The 22,879-nt window shown below is 48.4% G+C and overlaps 1 protein-coding gene across 1 annotated transcript in view; it reads left to right on the top strand.

The window, feature by feature from the left end:
- The window catches only part of Cmtm8 (CKLF like MARVEL transmembrane domain containing 8), a 55,141-nt gene extending 34,133 nt beyond the window's left edge, over positions 1-21,008 (top strand). The window contains exons 2-4 of the mRNA XM_057768088.1: positions 13,562-13,735; positions 19,277-19,393; positions 20,667-21,008. Coding sequence (XP_057624071.1) covers positions 13,562-13,735; positions 19,277-19,393; positions 20,667-20,750 — 375 coding nt within the window. The 3' untranslated portion in view covers positions 20,751-21,008. The remainder of the gene's footprint in view (positions 1-13,561; positions 13,736-19,276; positions 19,394-20,666) is intronic.
- The last annotated feature ends 1,871 nt before the right edge of the window (positions 21,009-22,879 follow it).

Here is a 22,879-nt window from a genome sequence, read left to right as displayed (position 1 = left end):
GACGTGTGCCTGCAGGCCCTGCCATCAGGAAGCTGAGGCAAGAGGATAAAGGATTCCAAGAGCAGCCTGGGCTATGTAAGACCCTGTCTGAAAGAAAAAGACAAACAACGAAGGGAGTTCAAGGGGACGTAGGAGTTGGTCAGGGAGGTTCCCATAGTTAGGATTACTTTTCTTTTGCTGTTTGTGGTTGTTTTGAACGAGGGTCTCGTGTAGCCCAGGCTGCCCTGAAACTTACTGAGTCACTGACAGTGACCCTTAGTGTTCCATCCTCCTGCTCCACCTCCTGAGCACTGAAATTTCAGGCTTCTACTACCATTCCTGGTGCTGGGGAATTGAACCCAGGGCTTCATGTATGCCAGCAAGCACTCTGCCAACTGGCCTCCTAAACTGTTAACCTTTTCTTAAATTTATTTAATTTTATATGTATAACTGTTTTGCTTATGTGTGTGCAAGTCTTCTGGAAGAGTAGCCAGTGCTCTTAACCACTAAGCCATCTCTCTAGCCCTTTCTTTTTACTTTTTAATTGGAGATGGTCTCATTAACTCATTAACTAGCTCAATCTGGCCTTGAATCCATTTTGCAGCCCAGACAGGCTCCAGACTTGTGTTTCTCCTGTTTGCACCTCTGGAGTGACTTGGATTGCAGGCTGGCGCTACCAGACCCAGCTAGGCCTGTTTACTCTCGTAGCAATCAAGATTATGACAAAGAAATGTAACAGCCGGGCTTATCTAGGAATAAGCTGAGGAGTGAACAGAGGTGGCTAAGCCGTTGAATGGGCTGTTGCAGAGTCAGGAAAATGGCTGAGCCTGTGCCTCAGACTCTACTGCCAGCTGTCAGAAGAGCCAAATCCAAGAGCACACCTACTAAGTCAGGCCTGGATCAGAGGCTCTTCAGGCCCCCTGCTAACACCAATGGCAGGCATGCAGACCAGCCCATTGGCCACACAGTGGCTTTTGTGGGACTAGGGGTGTAGACCAGTTGGTAGAATACTTGCTTGGCATATCCAAAGGCCTGGACTCAGTTACCCAGATGTGGTGGGACACCCCTGTAATCCCAGCACTTGGAAGATAGTGGAAGACAATAAGAACTCAAGGTCACGTTTAGCAAAATAGTAAACAGAAGGCCAGCCTGGAATATGTCTTATGAGCGCATGCGTTCATACACACGCACACGTCAAATCTCTCACTTTTTTAATGTTTTTAATGAATGAGCTCTATTTTAAAAACTTCACCTTACCCTGCTATAACCTGATAACCTCTGGGGAATTGCACAAGAAACTGACTGGTCTCCAACCTAATTCACCCTTTCTGTGAGGCCACATTGCTTAGTCATCCACTAAGCCCGCAAAATTCCACCGCCTCGGTCTTTCCCAAATGCCCTGTGTCTGGCGGTGCCCCAACCTTGGCAGGTGGCAGCTTTCCCAGGAAGGTGGTTAGAGGCGTGCGAGAATTAGAACTCCAGGGCCACTGACTCTAAGTCAAGCCCTAGACTACTGGAATAGGAACCGAGAAAACTCAATAGGAAGCTTTCTCAGCAGCCTGAAGCAAGAGGATCGCTGAGAGTCTGAGGCTATGTAGTCAGACTGTCTAAAATAAATAAATAAGAACAGTAATATGGGGCTGGAGAGATGGCTCAGTGGTTAAGAGTATTGCCTGCTCTTCCAAAGGTCCTGAGTTCAATTCCCAGCAACCACATGATGGCTCACAACCATCTGTAATGAGGTCTGGTGCCCTCTTCTGGCCTTCAGGCATACATACAGACAGAATATTGTATACATAATAAATAAATAAATAAATATTAAAAAAAAGAACAGTAATATGTGGTGGTGTAGAATCCAAAATAAATCCTTCCTCCCTTTCTTTTTAATTTTGTGTGTGTGTGTGTGTGTGTGTGTGTGTGTGTACTCCATGACACATTTGTGGGTGTTAGGACAGCCTCAGGTACCAGGCCTATGTTTCAGAAGACTCTGGTCTTGGGCCCCCAACTCCTTTACACGGGTTCTGGGGATTCGAACTCAGTTCATCAGACTTGCATGACGGGGACTTTAGCAAAGGAACACTCTCCTGAAACTTTAAGTTGCTTCTTGTTAGGTAATTGGTCACGGCAACCAGGAACGTAAAATGCTGCTGTCATGATGATCTGCTGGTCATGTCTGTGTAAACTGATCCCAAGGAGAACCTGGATGCAGCCAGGGCTTAGCCATGTATGGTGGCACTTTGCATTGCTGCTTAGCGTAGCTGGAGACAGGAACCCGGTCACCAACAGGGAACCAGGAGAGGCAGATGCTGACCTATCAGGAATGCTACCAAGCAGTTAGAAGGAGGTGAGGGGAGTTTCAGACACCCTTAGAAAAGGTCTCCACATTGGGCCGGTGAGATGGCTCAGTAAGGAAAGCTGCTTGCCACTCAGCCGGACAACCTCCTGCCCCTCGACCCCTTTCCTCGTTCCCCCAGGCCCTCAGAGGAAGTCGTACGCTTTCCCACTTGAACTTTGAACTTGAAATGTCGCCACTTCCTCCCTTACTTTGCCCTGCTCTCTCTAGTGCCAAGTCTGTTCTTAACTAAAAGTCAAGTGACTTCGTCCTGTGAATTTGTAGCTAACGATTTTATCTCTAGCTTCCCAGGTCCATGTTATATTTGAAAGGCTAATGAGGTTTTTAAAAAAAGGCAATGAAATAGATCATTTCAGCAGCTCGTGCTACTATAAAGGGGCTGTCAGCTGTCGCAACAGCTCTTGGTTGGTTGTCAGCGGATGGCGGGACACTTAGCATAAAAAGCACTGAGGGGGGGTCATAACCAGTAAAAATTAACCTTAAAAACCAAGTCCTTGTGGGGTTCATCGGGAAGTGAGCACCAGAGGTCCCTCTACCCTCTGAGACTGGAGACCAGCACTGGGGAGGAGACGGGCGGATCCTGGAAGCTTGCTGGTCCGCCAGCCAAGCTCAAATGGTGGGCTTCAGATTCAGTGAGAGACCCTCTCTCCAAGGAATAAATCAGAGATTGGTCGAGGGAGACACCAGAGTCCTCCTGGCCACTGCGCTGTGTGTACACCCAATGAATCAAATATTAATGCATGCTACGGCACGGCTAAACCTTGGTGACAAAGATCCAGACACAAAAGGTCACATGTTGCATGGTTCCGTTTATATGGAATGATGTGATTACATTGTGCTGTTTAGCGGTCACGTGTTGTTCGAGATCACTGAAAAGCTGGCCCCGCCACCCTGTTGCAGACTCCGGCACCTTTGTCTTAAAAGTGTTCTCTGAGGTCTGGAGGTGACCTTCCCCCAACTCTGCAAGAGGGAAAGAAGAACAGCAAAACAGGCGGAGAGTACAAACATCATGTCCTTGAGAACAGGTGGGAAGGAAGAAAGGAAGGCATTTCCAACAGACTGTTTATCCCGTGATATAAAAGTATCTGGTTCTGTGATATAAAGTAGAAGCTGGGAAGCTCAGCTACAGCGAGAAGCCCCACTGGGAGCTCCAGCTGACACCTCACCTCCCCCATGAGCCTCTAAATGGATGCTTGTGAGCACCTAATTTAATGATGCCGTCTCTCTGCTACTGTCTGTTCTCTCTCTCTCTCTCTCTCTCTCTCTCTCTCTCTCTCTCTCTCTTTCTCTCTCTCTCCCATCTCTCTCTATGCCATCTGTCCTTCATCTCTCTCTGCTGCTGGTTGTTCTTTTACTTGAATCTTAACCCAAAGGGACAATGCTCTGCCCAGGCTTCTTCTTTAAAAATAATAATAATAACAATTTATTCTTATTTTATGTGCATTGGTGTTTTGCCTGCATGGTGTATGTCTGTGTGAGGGTGTCGGGTCTTAGACTTACAGACAGTTGTGAGGTGCCATGTGGGTGCTGGGAATTGAACCCAGGTCCTCTGGAAGGACAGTCAGTACTCTTACAGCTGAGCCATCTCCAGCCTCTGCCCAGGCTTCAAACAGGAACTTCAATTGGTTGTTTAGCCCAGAAACTTTTTTTTTTTTTTTTTTTTTGGTTTCTCTGTGTTGGCCAGGTTGGCCTCGAATTCACAAAGATTCGCTTGCCTCTGCCTCCCAAGTGCTGGGATTAAAGGCCTACACCACCATGCCTGGCAGAAAAACCTTTTTAAAAGGAGTTTTAAAAATTTTTTACCTTTATGAGTGTTTTGCCTGCATATATATCTTGCACCATGTATGCAGTGTCCCCGAAGGCCAGAAGAGAGCATCAAATCCCTCAGAACCAGAAGTACAGATGGTTGTTAGCTACCAGGTAGGCACTGAGACTCAAGCCTAGGTCCTCTGTAACAGCAGCGAGCTCTCTCCACAGCCCAGCCATCTCGCTAGCCCCCAGGAGAACTTTTAGGTAGGATTTGATTTATAGATGAAAATTCAGTCATATTTTCGTTGGCATGTCCTTTTATTTTTATTCCTGGTGGCCTCACATGAACGTTGTCTCTCCGATCCCCCCATGGCCTGGCTGGGACTATTGCTGACGCTGTGATCTGCTTCCAGTCCCTCATTTGGGGTGACAGCTGTTGTGTGGTGGATAGTGGCTGCCGCACCCCACCCCTTGTTTGACATGTACTGTAAAGCAGCTGTGTGCTTGGCCCAGTGCCAAGGGCTCTGCTTCCCTGGCGTTTTCCCACGTGGGTGATGGCTTCACTCTTCACAGATGGTACTGGACTCAGCTAATGACACCCTTTTATTGACATGACTCAACAAGGAGGGTTTAAAAATAACCCCCGAGTCGTGGTTATTTCATGTCACTGAAACAGCTGGACTAGCATAGTTCCCAGGGAAACGGGAGGCACTGTTCAAACAACCTCAGGACCTGGAAGGGGGTCACTTGCCAGCTTGTGCTGAATAGAGAAAACTGTAGTAAGACTAAGAGAGGCAGGAGCACACAATCACGGAGAGTGAATGCACGGGCGCATGTGTCTCTGTGTGTGTGTGTGCATACATGTGAGTATATTGTGTATATACATGTGTTGGGAATTGATTCCAACTCCTTAGAGCCTTGTGTATGGGAAGGAGGAGAGCCCAGAGGCATGTTCTCTAAGAAGGAATGTTCCCTGTAGCAGGACTGCCAGCTCTCAAATGATGACAGAGACTTCTTGTTCATTATGAAAGTTTGACTTTAGCTTAGGCTTGTCCCCAACTGGTTCTTATAACTTAAATTAACCCATTTCTATTCATCTATCTTCTGCCATAAGGTTTGTTGCCTCTCCTCAATACCACACGTCTGACTTCATCTGAGTCTCGCTGGCCAATCTCCCACCTCAGATTCTTTCCCAGAGTTCCTCTCTTCCCCAGAAGTCCCGCCTAGCCTCTCCTAACTAGCTATCGGCCATGCAGATCTTTATGAACTCAATCAGACGGTACCTCAGGCAGGTGAGGTCAAACAGAGACACATCTTTACACAGTGTGATCAAATACCCCGCAACATCTTCCTCTCTGGTGGAGAGTCCCCCTCACGTGATGTCCCTAAATCCCATTTGATAAGAAAGAAAACCCGGCATGCTGCCTGCTACCTGTTTGGGGAAATTTTGCCACACCCAATGCTTTGCGCGTGGGCTAATTTCAAGTCTCAGTGGCAGAGAAGAGCTCATGCCACTGACTCTCCTGTTTGCTGTGGATCTTGTCTGAGAAAGAACATACTGATTTCAGTGTTGCTGTAAGGTTGGCTTGTGTTTCTCTTTGCCTGTTTGTCGAAGGCTTGGTCCCACAGTGGTGCTTGTGAGACTCTGTAGAAGTGGGTGGGGCCTGCTGCGACATCCTTAGGCAACTGAAAGTTTAAGCTCTTTTTCTTTTTTTTTTTTTTTTAACACTTGTTGGTTTATTGGGTGTGTCAAGTTAAGAAAGGACGGAGATACCAGGGGAGACCAAGGGAAGAAATCTTTTAACCAGTTTCACTTTTTCTAACTCTAGGCCTCAACTCCCCACCTCTGACCATAAAAATGTTACTGTCCTTGCCACTCAGGGAAGGTATCTCCCCTATGCAGGGTTTCTGTACCCCAATTTCAGGACGAAAAGGCAGAGGTAGGGTGGCCTTTCTTGTGTCTGCTACTGTTCAAGAGCCCTTTAGACTCAGAATAATCTGTGGGCCAGAAAGGCATGTTGGGGTTTGTGGAGCCTGCCTGCTTCTGTGAGCTGTGCACATATTTAGCTCAGCTGCAGTGTCTTCCCTCAGCCCTGTGGAGACACTGGTGTGCGACCGTCCTGGTGGGTCATTACAGACCTGTTTAAATGGTGGAACAGACCAAAGCGGACCTTGGGGATGTCAGAGCTAAAGGAAAGAAATGCAAAACTCTAAATGGTGCATGCATTGTTATTGGCTGGCTTTGAAATCCCCCACGATCCTCTGTTCTTCAGACAAAACCCACCTCACTTGTCCCTAGAATAGAGGAGAGGATTTTTTTTTAAAAAAAACCACTTAACAGAAGGCAAATGTCCCCGCAGATATCTCTATTAACAAGGCTGTTTCTGCGCCTGCTTTCCAGCGCTTTTCATCTGAAATATCACAGACCTCCTAGAGAGCTCATCGTCTCGCTAGTCTGAGGAGGCCAGAAGCTGCCCGCGTTAAAACGGTTTTTTGAAGTTTATTTTTTTACATCCCTATGAACTATCATCCCCCCTATAGTATTTCTGGTTTGACTTTTTTCTTTTCTAGGCAGGGCGCACTATGTACAGGTTTGATTTTCACTGTAGAGGTACCTCGTCATTTCTCCACGTCAGCACTTAACTTCCTCCTCAGCTCATCACCGAATCTGTGAGTCAAGCTGTTCCACTGCCCCTCATCACACACTGCTGCCCCACAGATACTCCTTGTCACTGAGGGAGTCCTGAGGAGTCGTTGGCTGACTGAAATGCCCGGTTGACCGTTTGAGGCCCACTGTCTTTGTTACAGTTGCTCTTGCTGGGACCATGACCAAAAGCAGCTCAGGGAGGAAAGGGATTTTGCTCCTTCCTTCCTTCCTTCCTTCCTTCCTTCCTTCCTTCCTTCCTTTATTCCTGTTTTTTTGTTTGTTTTGTTTTGGCTTACATATCTTGAATCACGGTCCACTGAGGGACGCCAGGGCAGGAACTCAAACCAGGCAGGAACCTGGAGGCAGGAGCTGATGAAGAGGCCATAGAGGGGTGCTTCTTACTGGCTTGCTCTTCATGGCTTACTCAGCCTGCTTTCTTCTCAGCTGGGGTGCTCTCCTGAGATGGCTCCAGTTTGTGTCGAGTTGACATAAAACAAACCAGCTCACCCACCAAGCAGATGGATGTGGAAGCTCTCCTTGTAGCCAAGGCAGTCGGTGATTTCAGTCAGCACGAGTTACCTCACAAGGCTGTGGCATGGCCAGCTCAGAATGACTGGCTTGGAACCACCTCTCAGGAGCGCAGGCAAGCACAGCCGGGAATGGCATAAAAGCCAGGCTAACAGGGCTAAGGCCCATCCTCTGGCCTCTGAGACCATGCCGTATGGAAACACATCCTTCTGGTGACCACCTCTGATCTCCTAAGTGGATGCTTCTCCCCAGATAAACAATTCCAAGGGGTGGTTTCTGTTGTTTTTATTTTATTGTTTTGCTTTTGTGGGGATTTTTTTTTTAAATTTGTTTGTTTGTTGTTTTGCTAGTTTGTCTTTGAGGCAAGGTCTGACTCTATAGCCCTTGCTAACCTGGAATTCATTGCATAGACCAGGCTAGCCTCAAACTCAGAGTTTTGTCTGCCATGATCTCTTGAGACCTGGCCTAAAAAGGCGCACACCACGATGCCCAAATTGCCAAGGAGATTTTGAAGATGTGCCCATGTGGCATACTGCAACCACAATACGTTTCCAAAAACCACCTCTAGCCCATCTCTGCCTGCTCAGTGCAAAACCTGAATCTGCCACGGTCGTCCCAACCACTCTCTTCCATGGCTGTCTCAAACTACCAGCCCAGCTGTTGCCAGCACCCTCAGCGTGGGTGCCTGGAATGCAGACACCCCTCACAGAATCACCCGAGGCTCCCTTGTGGGAATATCAGCCTGTCTTGCCGTGAATGCACTGCCTTGACCCTCGCAGGCTGCATGACTACATTAGTTTTCTCTTTGCCTTATTTCCCAAGCGATGCTGCACACTGTCAAGGAAAGGAGACTATTGTATTCCGTGTAAGCCTTGGCCCGCTGGTTGTCTTGGTGTCCGCTGACCTTCCTGACCCTCACTCGGCAGCTAGAAAAATGAATCAACAGAGCTCTCCCCGGATGTGCTGAGGGTAGCCAGAACACAGGAAAGGATGCTGAAGCTCACGTGGAGGGAAGGTCGGGAAATTATTAAACATTCAGGCAGAATTCTGTGTATTCTCTTGTGAATCTCTCCATTCCCTCTGGTCTTGCAAGTAAGTTTTGATTCGAAGAGGTCGCTAACATCTTTTAAGGAGGGAGAAAGGGTTTCCTTCAAATGGTAAGGCTCACCTGGAGTTAGAAGTCCCCGTGGTTGATGTGTTTTCAAACATATTACATTAGAAGGACAGTATCTATACATTCAGTGCAATTCAGTCCCTAGCACGGTCTCGATGGCACATCTTGCAGAAATAGACAAAAAAAAAAATGTTGAAATTCCTATGTAGTCAAGAAAGACCCTATATGTGGGAGATGTGGACCTGTGGCTCCTTCCAGAAGGTTCTGGAGCAGAAAGAATCCTCAGACCTGTCCTTAGAGCCCCTCCTACTCTCATTCTTTCTTTTCCTTAATGAATCTATGTTTATTCTGCTCACTTCCTGCCTGGCTTTCCTTGTTCTTCTTGGACATGAGACTGTGAACTTGGAAGCCACTGGCCTGGGTGACTTTGGAGATCATTGGTGGTCCAGCACTGTGTCTACTCTTGCCCCGCCCCTTCCCTAGTTAAGCTCCCCCAGAGTCAAGAAAGGATGCAGGAAAAGACCTCCATCCTGCTCTCAAAGAGACCACATAATTGTGAGGGAAGCACCTCACGCATGGCTACTGGAGCAAGGGACTGAGCACAGCATGTGGGAGCCGGTGTCTCTCCACACAACGGCGGAGAGGCTAGTTTGCAGTATTTTACTTAGAGTTTTTTCTCCTTAAAATTATGTTTATGTGTCTATGTTTATAGGCATATGTATATTAGTATGTGTGTCTATATGTATGAGCATATATATGTGTGTGTATGTGTCTGTGTGTGAGTATATGTATGTATATGTATGTGTGTGGTGGATATGTGTCTATGTGTGTGGTCATACGTATATGTGGATATCAGTATGTGTGGGTATATGTATATGAATATGTGTGTCTATGTATGTGTGAATATATATGCATATGTGTGTCTGTGTGTGGGTATATGTATTGTGTATATGTGTCTGTGTGTGTAGGCATATGTGTGTCTGTGGGGGGTATATGTACACGAGTGTGTGTGTCTGTGTACTTAAGGTCAGAGGTACCAGATTCCCCTGGAGTTACAGGCTGTTGTGAGCCATTCAACATGGGTGCTGGAAATTGGACCCAGGTCCTCTCTACAAGAGCAAAACACACTCTTAACCCCTAAGCTATCTCTTCAGCCCCAAGCTCTTGAGGGTTTCTCATCCTCCTGCCTCAGCCTTCTGTGTGCTATAATTACAGATGTCACCACTACCTTGGTTTTGTGTGGCGTGAGGTCTCTGATGAGGGCTTCACACATTGGCTGGGGTTGCACGCGAGTCCTTTCAGGAGCCTGTAGGTATCTTTTATTCCTTTAACCCTTTCCTCGTCTTCTCCTTTTACACTCTGCTTCACCAAAACAGAAGAAAACACCTGTGTCAACTAGAGCTGAGAGTCAGGTTGACGTCACCACCTCCATCCAGGTCTAGCATTCAGACCACCTGAGAACATCAGGAAACACAGAGCCTTCGCTCAGCAATAGAGCCGTCACCACAGGGGCCTCTGCCCTGACATTCATTGGCTTTCTGGCTTGCCTGATGTTTGCCCTTGGTGACTCATGTGGACAGAGCAATCTTGACTGATTGACAGGATTGTTGTGATGGTTCGTGTCCTTTGGGAGGTCTGAGAGCTTAGAACTGTGTGATCTGCTTCCATGTCTGCTTGACACGGTAGAGTCACCTGAGTCTCTATTGAGAAAATGCCTCCAGAAGATCAGGCTGTAGGCAGACCTGAAGAGCTTTTTTTAAAATTAGTGATTGGTGGGGGGAAGGCCCAGCCTACGGTAGGTGATGCTACCCCTGGGCTGGTGGTCCTGGGTTCTATGAGAAAGCAGACTGAGCAAGCCAGTAAGAGCAGCACCCCTCCCCGGCCTCTGCGTCAGGTTTCTGCCCTGTTTGAGCCCCTGTGCTGTCTTCCTCTGGTGATGAGCTACAGTGTATCCCCAGTCAACCCCTTCCTCCCCAAGCTGCCTTTGGTCACAGTGTTTGACCGCAGTCGTCACCCTAAGACAGCATCTAAGATTGCACTTCAACCCCTGGCGCAGGGAAAACTCGGAAAAGGGAGAGGCGGAGGGTATGCAGGGTTAGTCCCTGGACCCGCCTGAGGATGGGGACTGTGACCCCTTGCCCTGCCTCTTCCCAGCACTGCTGAGCCGCAGGTCTAGATGGAGCCTGCACGTCTGTTCCAGCTGGCCCTGGAGGTCGCTGCCTGGGACCACAGACTTGGAGAGCCTGGCTAATTGCAGCCGCTAGCCAGGTCCAGCCTGCCTTGTTTGTAAACAAAGTCCCTGTGAAACTGGCCACGCCCCCTCCTCCAGCACATTCTACACTGCTTTGGCCTGGCTAAAGCCACACTGTGGTGGCAAAATGAATGGCTGGGACAGAGACCGTATGGCACTCAAAGCCTGAAACATTCACCATGCTGCCATGACGAAAAAAATGTGCCAGCTTTGGCCGTGGCGCTTCGTTCTCCTGGGCACTGCGGTTCTAATTACGGGCACGGGGCCTCCGCTTTCACTGCCAAGGACTCCAAGAGCCCTCACTGCAGACCGCACAAAGCATTTGGTCCCGCTTGCCGGAGGGAATAAACGTGAGACCACTAATCTCTGCGAGTTCGGTGGACGTTGTTTTCTGCTGTGTCACTACTCACCCGAGACTGGGCACAGACAACAGACCACATGCAAATCTGCTGTCGTGAGACCGCTGATTCCACTGGGGTTACTTTCAGGGGTTCAGATGACTCAAAGGCAACCGTGTCTGTGGGTGACATTTTAACACCCACCCTGTCTGCAGGTTCCCATTGCACTGCCTACCGGAAAGGAATAACAGGGTCCTGTGACCTGGCCTCCATGTAGGTCGATCTTAAAATGTGAGATTAACCTGAGTTCCAAGCTCCTAACAGCACCCTGGCTGGAAGCTTCATTCTATTCCGATAACCCTAAGGACTCCACAGTGGTGGTGCTGAGGAAGGGCTGGAGGGTGTGAGGGGGTCACACCCTCAGGACAGCCTTCAGAATAGAAACAAGAGCCATGCGGTTTGAAATCTGCCTCATCGGCACCTAGGATACTCTCCACCTAGGCGCCTGACCCAAGTCCTATACCTCTAGCCCCTCATTTCCAAGGTCGGGAAAGGAGAGGCCAGCTGCCCTGTCAGGGATCACCCCAAGGCCTGAGGCCCTTGGGTGCATTTTCTGGTAGGTGTATTGCAAGGTTCTGCAGCAGCTCATGAAGATACCTCAGCAAAATCTCTACATGAACATCACATAGAGGCCAAGGACACGGGGATTAAATCAGCCTTCCAGGTCTCCGCATTGATCATCCTTATCTCCTGCAGGATGTGGCGATGTCTGGTACTAACAAAGAGAGTCAAGCTCCTTCTAGCGCTTCTGCCCGGTATTCCTTCCTCAAGAAACAGCCTGCAGATAGCCAACCGCTGGGCTGGCCTGGCCATTTATCGGCAGTGTTTTGGTGCCCCCTAGTGGATAAATGAAGATGGTTGCCATGCTTGCTGGACAGACTTCCGAGGCACTAGACGGAGGGCCCCCAGAAGAGTGAGGTCCCTGACTCTGAAGCAAAAACCTTAGCAGATGTAGGGCGCCCGTAGGCTGGAGTCGATGTGGTTCCGGGGGGAGGTGCCCTTTTCTCTTAAAGTCTCTAACGCTATGTATTAATAACCTGATTTATTTGAAAAAAAAAATCGTGGGCTGGAGAGGTGGCTCAGTGGTTAAGAGCATTGCCTGCTCCTCCAAAGGTCCTGAGTTCAATTCCCAGCAACCACATGGTGGCTCACAACCATCTGTAATGAGGTCTGGTGGCCTCTTCAAGCATACGTATAGATAGAATATTGTATACATAATAAATAAATTTTTTAAAAAAATCGTAGGAAACAAAACCCTGTGCATGTACATGAGTGTGCATGTGCGCATGCACACTCACATATTTCCTGATGCATAGCATGTGGGGTGTCGAGCAGGGGCTGGCAGACTTGTGTGAAGGTGACCATTTTAGGCTTCAGGCAGGAGGCCACAGCCTCCTCCTGTTAGGCATGAAATCACAGGCAATAGAAAAGGGAAAACCCAGCTGTGTTTGTTGGCTACATAGAACGGGTCATGTGAGCCAGGGCCATGGCTCGATGAGTAAAGTACTTGCCACGCAAGCATGAGGACCCGAGTTCAATCCCCGGCACCCACCTGAAAAGCCTGGCGCAGTGGTGCAGACTTCCATCCCTGTGCTGAGGAGGCAGAGGCGCCCGGCAGAAGGGACAACCCCAGGTCCCGGCGAGAGACCCTGCCTCAACAAATAGGTGGATGGCTCCTGAGAAACAACACCTGGGATCGACCTGCCCACCCCGTCACATACACATCATCATCATCACCACCATCATCGATCCATACAGGCCATGAACTGCGCGTAGTCATGACCAATGTTTGTCAGCTGTGTTGAAACAGGCTAATGTGTCTAACACATGATGCAGTAAATTCCTCTGATCTGGTGACACCGTGCCTCTCTCACTCTCATTTGTGACTGAACGAGACCAGCACCGTGCCTGGTTAAGAGCAGGTGCTCGGGGAGCGTGTTGCTAAACCCAGAATGGCTTTGACTGACCTCTGTAACATAGCAACTTCATCCCAGAATTTCCCAGGATGCACTGAGTGACAAAAGGCATGCTCTCCAAATTGGCCATTTAGACCATCAGAGCGGATGGGGACTCGCTGCCACCCGTGATTTCTTTCCTAATTTGTCTCTGTCTAAAATGAGCCAGGCTGTGATGTGAGAGGCCAATAGGCCAAACTGCTTTGTTTAGCACAAAGAAGGACACCAGAGAAGAGAGCCTGGCCTGTGTGACACGGCCCTGTAGCCAAAGCCCTGTGAACTCCGGGGCTGCCTCCTGGGATGTGGTCTATACGCTAACTGCCATATGGCTCGGGAATTGTAGTTGTTACTTGTTGCTCTGACAGAGAATCTGAGACGTAGTATGAGGGAGGGATTTATTTTAAAGGGTTTATTTTTAATTATGTAAATGAGGGTGTGCACACGAGTGTGTGCATTTGTGGGTGTATGTTCATGTGTGTGGGTGTATGTTCAACGTGTACAGGTTGTAACGGGCACTTTGACTAACAGCTTTCCTTTCTGTTCTGCTCTTTCTCTTTCCTTCCGCCTCTCTCTGCATCACTTCGCAGGTCTTCGGACTGCTAGTATGGACGCTTATCGCGGGCACTGAGTATTTCCGTGTCCCTGCTTTTGGCTGGGTCATGTTTGTAGCTGTCTTTTACTGGGTCCTCACTGTCTTCTTCCTCATCGTCTACATCACCATGACCTACACCAGGATTCCCCAGGTGCCCTGGACCACAGTGGTAAGTCTCCCTCAGGGACTACACCGACTCGGGGCTATGGGGTGGGACAGCAAGTGTCTTCTTTTTTTTTTTTTTTTTTTTGGTTTTTCGAGACAGGGTTTCTCTGTGGTTTTGGAGCCTGTCCTGGAACTAGCTCTTGTAGACCAGGCTGGTCTCGAACTCACAGAGATCCGCCTGCCTCTGCCACCCGAGTGCTGGGATTAAAGGCGTGCGCCACCACCGCCCGGCAGCAAGTGTCTTTTTGTGGATTCAGGGTCACCTCTGCTCACACAGGACAGGTCATGCTGGAGAAGCCAGGGGCAGCAAATGATCCCTCATTTCCTGATGGCCTGAGCCCAGTAGAACAGTGCATGCATGGCCTCTGACATCCTCAGACAAAACGAATCAAGGAAAACTGGGTTCTACCACTATAAACAGTGTCACCTACAAAACAGGGGTGTCACCTACAAAACAGGGGTGTCAGGACACCACTGTCTCCAGCTCTTCCCTCCTTCAAACTCTAATCACAGCTCTCTGTGCATGACTAATGAAAAAGGAGCATGGGAGGGCTGTAAAACATGTGGAGTCTGGGAGGAACTGGAGTGTGGGGAGCCTTGCTTTCTATAACCAATAGCAAGGGAAAAGGGAAACACACACAAGTAGTAGTGTGGTAGTTGACTCTGGAGTTCAGCACAGTGGTAGAGCACTGGCCTGGCAGGTCCAAGGTCACGTGTTTAAACTCCAGCACCACAGAAACATAAACTAACTAAATTGGTGTCTTTCTATTTGGAAGCAAGAATAGTTAAAGGGTTTGGATTTTTGTCCTGGCTCCAGGCAGCGTGCAGTGCCGTATACAGGATAACAGTGGTGATCACACAATCTTCAGGCAAAAGGGAGTGCCTTGTAGCGTGGGAAGTCTTGACAGGGAATTGGAAGTGACTATCATCAGTGGGAAGAGTGCTTGCCTGTCATACGCAAAGCCCTGGGTTCAATCCTCAGCACCACCTAAATAGGCATGGTGTGTCATACCTCTAGTCTCGGCATCTGGGAGGCCGATGCGGGAGGATCAGAAGTTCATTTTCATTGCCTGTGGAATTTGAGGCTCACCTGCCATACATGAGACCCTGTCACAGACAGATAAATGTGGGGGTACATGCCTAAATAATCCTAGCAGCTCCAGCACTTGGGAAACTGAGGCAAGGAGATCTTAAGTTTGAATCCAGGCTGGCCAAATAGTGAGTTTAAGGTTACCTTGGTCTATGTATAGAAAGGCCCTGTTTCATTTAAAATAATAATATATTTCTTTTAAAGTGGCACCACATGTATGCATGTATAAAATAGAACTCTAACAATATGTTGGTTTCCAAATAATCATACACATACACACACACTTCTGACTTGATGACTTGAAAGCCAGCCTCCTTGGGAGTTGTGACCCGAGGTTACATTGGCAGACTTTCACACACCGCTGTCATTGTTCAAAGTAAGCCCGCGCCTCTTCTTTCTGAGCTGCCTTCAGAGTCCAAGTAAACCCAAGCAGACACAAGGCTTCTTTTGCTTTACAGAATGGATTAACTCGTGACTGTTTTCCCACATCCCAAAGTGAAGATTCTCCACTGGCATTTTCAAGTACTTGTATCTCATTCTGAAAGTTGATCCCGTAAAAGGTGCTTATCACCATCCAGGACCAGACAGGTGGCCCTGGGAGTCAGTGTCCCCTTTCCCCATGGACACAGGGCAGGACAGAGTCATTTGGATGTTGGATTCAGAAGTAGCTGGTACTGTGGTGTAACAGTAACCGTGACAACAGAGCAGGAGAGCACAGTAGAGTGAGGTGGGGCTGGGCATGGAGCTCAGTGGGTGGAGCATTTGCCTAGGGTGCATGAAGCCCTGGGTTCAATCCCCAGCACCACATAAACTGAGCATGGTGCATGCCTGTGACCCCAGCCCTCAGGGGGGTGTAGGCTGGAGGATTCTCAGATAGAAATAATGAGTCGGAGACCAGCCTGGGCTACAGGAACCTTAATCTCAAGATAAAAATTAGTAAATATACAAAAAGGAAAGAAAAGAGATTGTCTCTTCCAGCAGCTGAGGTAGGTTTGTGCTTGCTGGTGGTGTCAATGCTATAGGAGAAAAAGTTGTTTCCCTACTGCTTTTTTAAATACGTGTAGGTTTGGGGAATGCCTGCAGGTGAGCCCGATCTGCGAGCTCTGTCCCTCTGGCTCAGCACCAGGGCTGGGGACTGCCCCTTCTCCCTCGCTACCATTTTCTTCTCTAGTCTAAAGGTTTCTGTCCAACTAGTCATTTCTCAGTCACCTGCCACCAGGGGAGCCTGTAACAAGAGGACATGTTATGTCCAGCCTCTGGGCCATGCCTTTGAGAAGGGCGTGTTCTTGGAGTTGATCGGTGTTTCTGGGGTGGAAGGAGACAGCCAGACTGCTCTGACTGCTCGGCTTGTTCCATGAAAGAAGAACAAACTCTCAAGTTTCTCATTTTGGGTCACATGTCCCAAAGAGACCTATCCATCGTCTCTTTTTCCCACTGTCTGTCTTCAAAATTGGAAAGGAGTTAGAGAATCAGTTCACATCTATGATCCCCACATCCAAGAGGCTGAGGCAGAAGGATGGGCTCCAATTCCAGGCTAGCCTGGGCTACAGAGGGAGACTCCAATACCAAACCCCAAGGCTGACTAGATGGCTCTCGGCACGTGAGGTGCTTGTCTCCAAGACCGATGTCCTGAGTGTGATCCCTGGGTGAACCAATTCCCAGAAGTTGTCCTCTGATCTTACACACACACACAGCCTGATACAAGCACATGCACAAAATGAATAAGTGTGAATTAAAAAAATTAACCCTAGGAAGTACTGTGCATAACTGAGTATAATCAAAGCATAAATCTGGGGGCTGGAGAGATGGCTCAGTGGTTAAAAGCATTTGCTGCTCTTTGCAGAGGACCTAGGCTCAGTTCCCAGCACCCACACAGCTCAGCACCTTCTCTAACTCCAGGTCCAGAGGATCTGACACCCTCTTCTGGCCTCCATGGGAACTGCACACACACAATGCACATATATATTTGCAAGCAAACACTCATGCACATAAGTAAATAAATATTTTTATTTTATTTTATTTTTTAGAAAAGCAAGCTCGGGGGGGGGTGGCACATGCCTTTAATTTGAGCACTCTGGAGGCAGAGGCATGCAGATCTCTGAGTTCAAGACCAGCCTGGACTGCAGAGTTCCAGGACAGCCGGGGCTACACAGAAACCCTGGTGGGGGCACAGGAAGGAAAAAGGAGCTTAAGTCATTGGCTAAGATGGTTCAGTTGACAAAGGGCTTGCCATACAAGTTCAGATCTCCTGAACTCATGTACAGAGCTGCAATGGGCGTCGAGATGGCTCAGCAGGTGAAAGGTGTTTGCCACCAAACCTGCCAACCTGGGTTTAACCTCTGGGTTGCACATGGTGGATAAAGAGAACCATCTGAGAGAAAGTCTGATTCTATCACTTGATTAGAGTCTTTGATTAGAGTCCTCCTTGTTGATTTAGTACCTCAGCTATAAGAAACATTTGTTTTTTGAGACAGGGTTTCCTTGTGTATTTTTTAAAATATATGCTTATTTTATTTTATTTGTGTGTGTGCAGGAGCTCAGGGAGACCAGAGGAGGCATCGAGTCCTCTGGAACTGGAGTTACAGGTGGTTGTGAGCTGTCAGGTGGATGCTTTGAACCAAACCCTAGTTCTCCCTGCGTGCTCTTAATCGCTGAGCCGTCTCCAGCCCCTGACATGGGACTTCTCAAACACTCCATCTGGTAGTGTGGGTCACATTGGAGCAGTGACTTGCCTGGCTGGACCTCGAATTCTCCCCCAGCATGGGAAGGTGGCTCAGTCACTTCTTACAAGCCCTCTTCTGAAGTTGGTGTCTAGTTCTGGCCTGCAGGAGCCCGCCCGGACACTGATCGCTCTTTCTCTCTCCTGTGAGGGGATAAACGTCCTTGGCAGTTTAGCATCTTAAACTGAGGACCCCAGGTACACAGGCTGGAGGCTAAACAAAGAGCACCAGGCCAGCCAAGCTTTTATCTGTGTACGCCTTTATCCCAGAGAAGACAGACTGCTTTCAGAGCAAAACAGGATGGAATTTCAGGAGGGAACCCGGCCTCCCTTTTCCCCCCTCCACAAAGAGCAGCTGACCACCTTTGTAAAGTTCCACGCTCTCTGGAGCTCACTCCCACGGCACAGGGATGTTTGAGACCAGCAGGAGTTTGGAGGGTCTAGTATGTCTGAGCTACACCTGGCCCAGCAGATGAGCAAGGCAGCCCAATGCTTTGAGCCCCCTCCTCACCCCCCATTCTCCTCTGGAGCCATCTGAGGAGCTAGTTTCTTTGTTTTGTTGGTTGGTTTTGAGACCAGGCAAGTCTCTAAGTGACCCGAGAATGACCTTGAACCTATCATCTTCCTGCCCTCAGCTCCAGAGTGCGCTGTGACACTCAGGTTACCCAGGACTAGGGATGGAGGCCATGGTTGCACACATTCTACCAAATGAGCTACATCCTGGTTGGGACACCGTCTCTTCACTTAACACTACTCTGTCCAAACTGGATGCAGTTTAGTTACCATTGCAGAGATTTTTTAGGTTTTTGTTTGTTTGTTTGTTTGGGGGGGAGTTGTTTGTTTGGAGACAGGGTTTCTCTCTGTGTAGCCCCAGTATCCTGGAACTCACTCTGTAGACCAGGCTGGCCTCAAACTCACAGAGATCCACTTACCTCTGCCCCCTGAGTGCTGAGATTAAAGGCATTCACCAACACACCTGGCCTCAAGGTGGGAGGGAAGTCTGTCATTTGACAAGTGCTGAATGTGTGTCCCTGGACACACAACCAACCGTCACAAGGACCCATCCAGAGAAACAGGACTTGTTCCCTCTAATCTGTCTCTCTAGGCTTAAATGGCTAAAGGCAATTTATTAAGCAGCATATACTAATTTTTTCTGAAAGAATAAGATACATAAGATAGTGTTAATTTTTGCTTGCAGCTTTTAAAAATGAGCTGTTTTTGTCCATGTGAATGATCAGTAACTCACATGAGGACCATGTCACCTCCGCAAATGCCACATACCTACTTCTTCCAAGTGTTCAAGTTCCCAGACTTGTTCAGGGCAAAAAGTGGGTGTTGGCTCTTGACTACCCTCCTAACAGCACTGGCCTTGATGGAAAGAACCCCAGAGTGAGGCTGCACAACAAGAGGAGATTTTACTCACAGATGAAGTGTCTACCTGTCTCTCCGGTGTGCATGACATTGGATACTCGTCATCTTTGTCCCTGATCCTCTAGCTCACTTTCCTTAAAGGGGTGACTCAGACTGACTTGTTGAAGCCTGCCCAGTATCCAATAAATCACAAGAAAATTCCTGTGGTTACTCATAAACTTGGAGTCGATCTGCAGACACAACGGGCGAAGAAGTCTGGGGGCCTTTGGGGACATGTGGCACCCTGGACTGGAGCAGCAGTGACATGCTCTCCTCAGCTGCCTCCTTTTGGCCTTCCCTAGCTAACAGTCTGCCCCTCTTCACAGGGCCTGTGCTTTAACGGCAGTGCCTTCCTCTTGTACCTCTCGGCCGCCATAGTGGACGCGTCTTCTGTCTCCCCAGAGAAGGAGGGTCACAACTTCAACAGCTGGGCAGCCTCCTCAGTGAGTCCTCCCTAAAACTCTCCCCCGAGGCCTGTTTGGGAAGAGGGAGGGGGGTCAAAGTTAGCTGCAGAGAAAAGAGGCCATACTCAATAATGACAGAACACAACAGTTGACTGGTTGATAGCCAACAAGATGGGGCTTGGGTTAACACGCAGCAAGAAGGAGCCAGAGTGTGACATAGCTGCCCTTCTAAGAAGGCTCCGAGTTTCCCCTGGAGAAGACAGGACCAAGGGCCAGCTCAGAAAGGTGATGGCTGAAGACACAGCGTCCAGTTGGGAGCTTTGCAGGACAGGGTGCATCTTGAAGCAACAGTGACAGCCTCCTTTTCACCAGCTGCCACAAGCTCACCCTCCCCAAGCTGTCCCCCTTGAAATTTTGAAATGTGTGCCCTGGCAGTGCTGACGCGTGCATGGGCAGCCCATATATGGCGGTTCTGTTGATTTTTTTTTTTTTTTTTTTTTTTTTTTTTTTTTTTTCGAGACAGGGTTTCTCTGTGGTTTTGGAGCCTGTCCTGGAACTAGCTCTTATAGACCAGGCTGGTCTCGAACTCACAGAGATCCGCCTGCCTCTGCCTCCCAAGTGCTGGGATTAAAGGCGTGCGCCACCACTGCCCGGCGGTTCCGTTGATCTTGACCATATTGGATTTCATGGTCTAAGTTGATGAGGACGACTGACCAGGTCTCTCCCTCAAGAGGGCACCAGACCTCATTACAAATGGTTGTGAGCCACCATGTGGTTGCTGAGAATTGAACTCAGGACCTCTGGAAGAGCAGGCAGTGCTCTTAACCACTGAGCCATCTCTCCAGCCCCTTGGTCCCTCCTAACTTTGAACAGAGATTAGCAAAGTGAGACTTGAGATTCATAGACACGCTGGCTGGGTGTGTGTTAAGGGGGCTGCCTCACCTCACTTTTTCGAGGAGATGGCAGATGCTGGAGGCTGAGCCCTGTCTAGATTAGACATACACAGCTCCCTCGTCACCCCTAAAGAAAAGGGTTATTGTTGCAATAAGGTAGATTTAGAGAAGGAAGCCTAGGGTCGGGGCAGTTTGAGCACCTGACACAGTGCAGGGGAAGCCATCACTCTCTAATCCGGAAGTGTCTGCTGTGCTTCATTCACTTCCTGTCCGCCAAGCTTTGCTCACTTCCTGTCCGCCATGCTTCGTTCACTTCCTGTCCGCCATGCTTCGTTCACTTCCTGTCCGCCATGCTTCATTTACTTCCTGTCCCCCATGCTTCATTCACTTCCCCGTCTACCATGCTTCCATCCCCACAGTTCTTCGCCTTCCTGGTCACCCTCTGCTACGCTGGAAACACATACTTCAGTTTCATAGCCTGGAGATCCAGGACTGCACAGTGACTTCCTCTTCGGAAAATGGAGAAGAAAACGCACCAGGATGCATCCGGCTGTGAAAGCAGTTGTAGCTATAATGTATATTGCCCCCAGAACTGTATTTAACTAATGTTTTTATATTTTAGTTAAATTACCTCCTAGTGGCTTGTTACATTTAAGCTCGATACTTACTTGCAGAGTGTCGTGACTTCTGATGAACTCTGAGGTCTCTTGACTTCCTCATAGTCTTTATTTTCTTACATAATATATAAATAAATGGCTAAATGTTAAGAAGGTGTCAAGTTTGTAAAACTAGCTTTTAACTATATCTTTGTTTGGTATGTGTGCCTGTGTATGTGTGTTTGTGTATGGGTGTGGTATACAAGTGTGTCACAGTACCCAAGTTCAGGTCTCAAGATAATTTGGAGATATGAGTTCTTTCCACCCCAGAGGTCCCAAGGATAAAATTGAGGGCTTCAAGCCTGGCAAGCGGAGCCTTTCTTTGTCCCACTGATCCATCTCACTGGCCTAAAGCAAATTTTTCTTTTTAAAGATTTATTTTTACAAAAAAAAAAAAAAAAAGATTTATTTTTACTTATTTGGTTTTTTTGAGACAGGGTTTCTCTGTGTAGCTTTGGAGCCTGTCCTGGAACTTGCTCTATAAACCAGGCTGGCCTCAAACTCAGAGATCCACCTGCCTCTGCCTCCCAGGTGCTGGGTTTAAAGGCGTGCACCACTAACACCTGGCTTATTTTTATTTTTAATTATATGTATGTGTATTTGTGTCTGTAGTATAAGGACATCAAATCCCCTATAGCTGGTGTTTAGGCAGTTGTGAGCTTGGATCCCCTGCGAGAGCGATGTGTGGCTCTTACCTGCTGTGGTATCTCTCCAAAGCCAGTGTTGAAGCTAGCAGATTAAATTGTGCAACACCCCAGCTGATGTTAAATACAACCAATAGGGACACACCCAGAGCCTCAGGGCTGGGTTCGCAGGGCCACTCGGGCAGAAAATGGTCTTCAGGATGGGGTGGCAAGACAGACCCATCTCTTCAGACCTGGGAACCATAGTGCCCATGACTCTCGCATGCTAGCCCACATGCTAGAGCAATCAAATGAGACAAGGCCTCAAGCTTAGTAACGAGCCCTTGCAAAAAGATGTGCCGCCAGGACAGGCTTGTTTATTGTAGAACACATTAAAATAAATATGTAGCCATTAAAAGGATCAACAGGTACACACACCTCTAGCTCATGTTGAGGGCTGGGATATCGCTCAGTTGCCATGCAAGCAGGGAACCTGGCTTTTTCTCCAGAACCCACATAAATAAATAAATGAATAAATGCTGAGGCTGTGACTTGACTGGCAGAGAACTTTAGAAGCCCCAAGTTCAACCCCTGGCATAGTAGTCCACACATGTAATCCCAACACTCAAGAGGTAGAAGCTGGGGGAAGTTCAAGGTCTGCCTTAAGGTTACATCCGACCCTGCCCCCCAACACACACACACACACACACACACTCCAAAAAAACAAATCAAGCCTGGCAGTGCATTTCTTTGTGGTTGTGGGCCCGGCCTTTGATGACTGAGCCATCTCTCCATCCCTGGTTGTGCATTTACAATCCCAGCACTCGTGAAGCAAAGACAGGTGGGCCCTGCAGTTTTCTAGTCAGCCAGAGAAACCTACTTGTGGAGTTCCGAGCCAGCCCTGTCTCGTAAAAGGGGGACAGTACCCAAGGAACCATATCTAAGGTTGTTCTCTGGCATGGGTGCACACACACACACATCTTGCTGACCCCAGAGATGTCTGTGCCAAATTTGAGCGAACTCCTGTGTCCAAATGTCTCCGTACCCCAGATCTTTATCTCAACCCCATGAGGACAGCTGTTATCGTAGTGGGAGCACTCAGATGAGCCCGGCACACACAGCGAAAGGAAGTGTTTTTGGGTGGCACAGTTCCTGCTGCCACAGCAAGTGTCTTGGGGTGACTTTTCAACTTGAGTTTTTTAAAAAACAAGAAAAACCACAGAAACGTTAGTGAGGTTAATGTCGTATGCAGGACTGAAGCAAATATTCTTTCAATATGATGTCCCACTGGCTTCTAGGACTTTTTGTGGTCCCTGTTCAGTGGTGTTTCTTCCACCTGTATGTTTGCGTTTG

The sequence above is a fragment of the Chionomys nivalis genome, chromosome 4 (genome assembly GCF_950005125.1).
Source record: "Chionomys nivalis chromosome 4, mChiNiv1.1, whole genome shotgun sequence".
Lineage (NCBI taxonomy): Eukaryota > Metazoa > Chordata > Mammalia > Rodentia > Cricetidae > Chionomys > Chionomys nivalis.
This window is presented reverse-complemented; position numbering and strand designations above follow the sequence as displayed.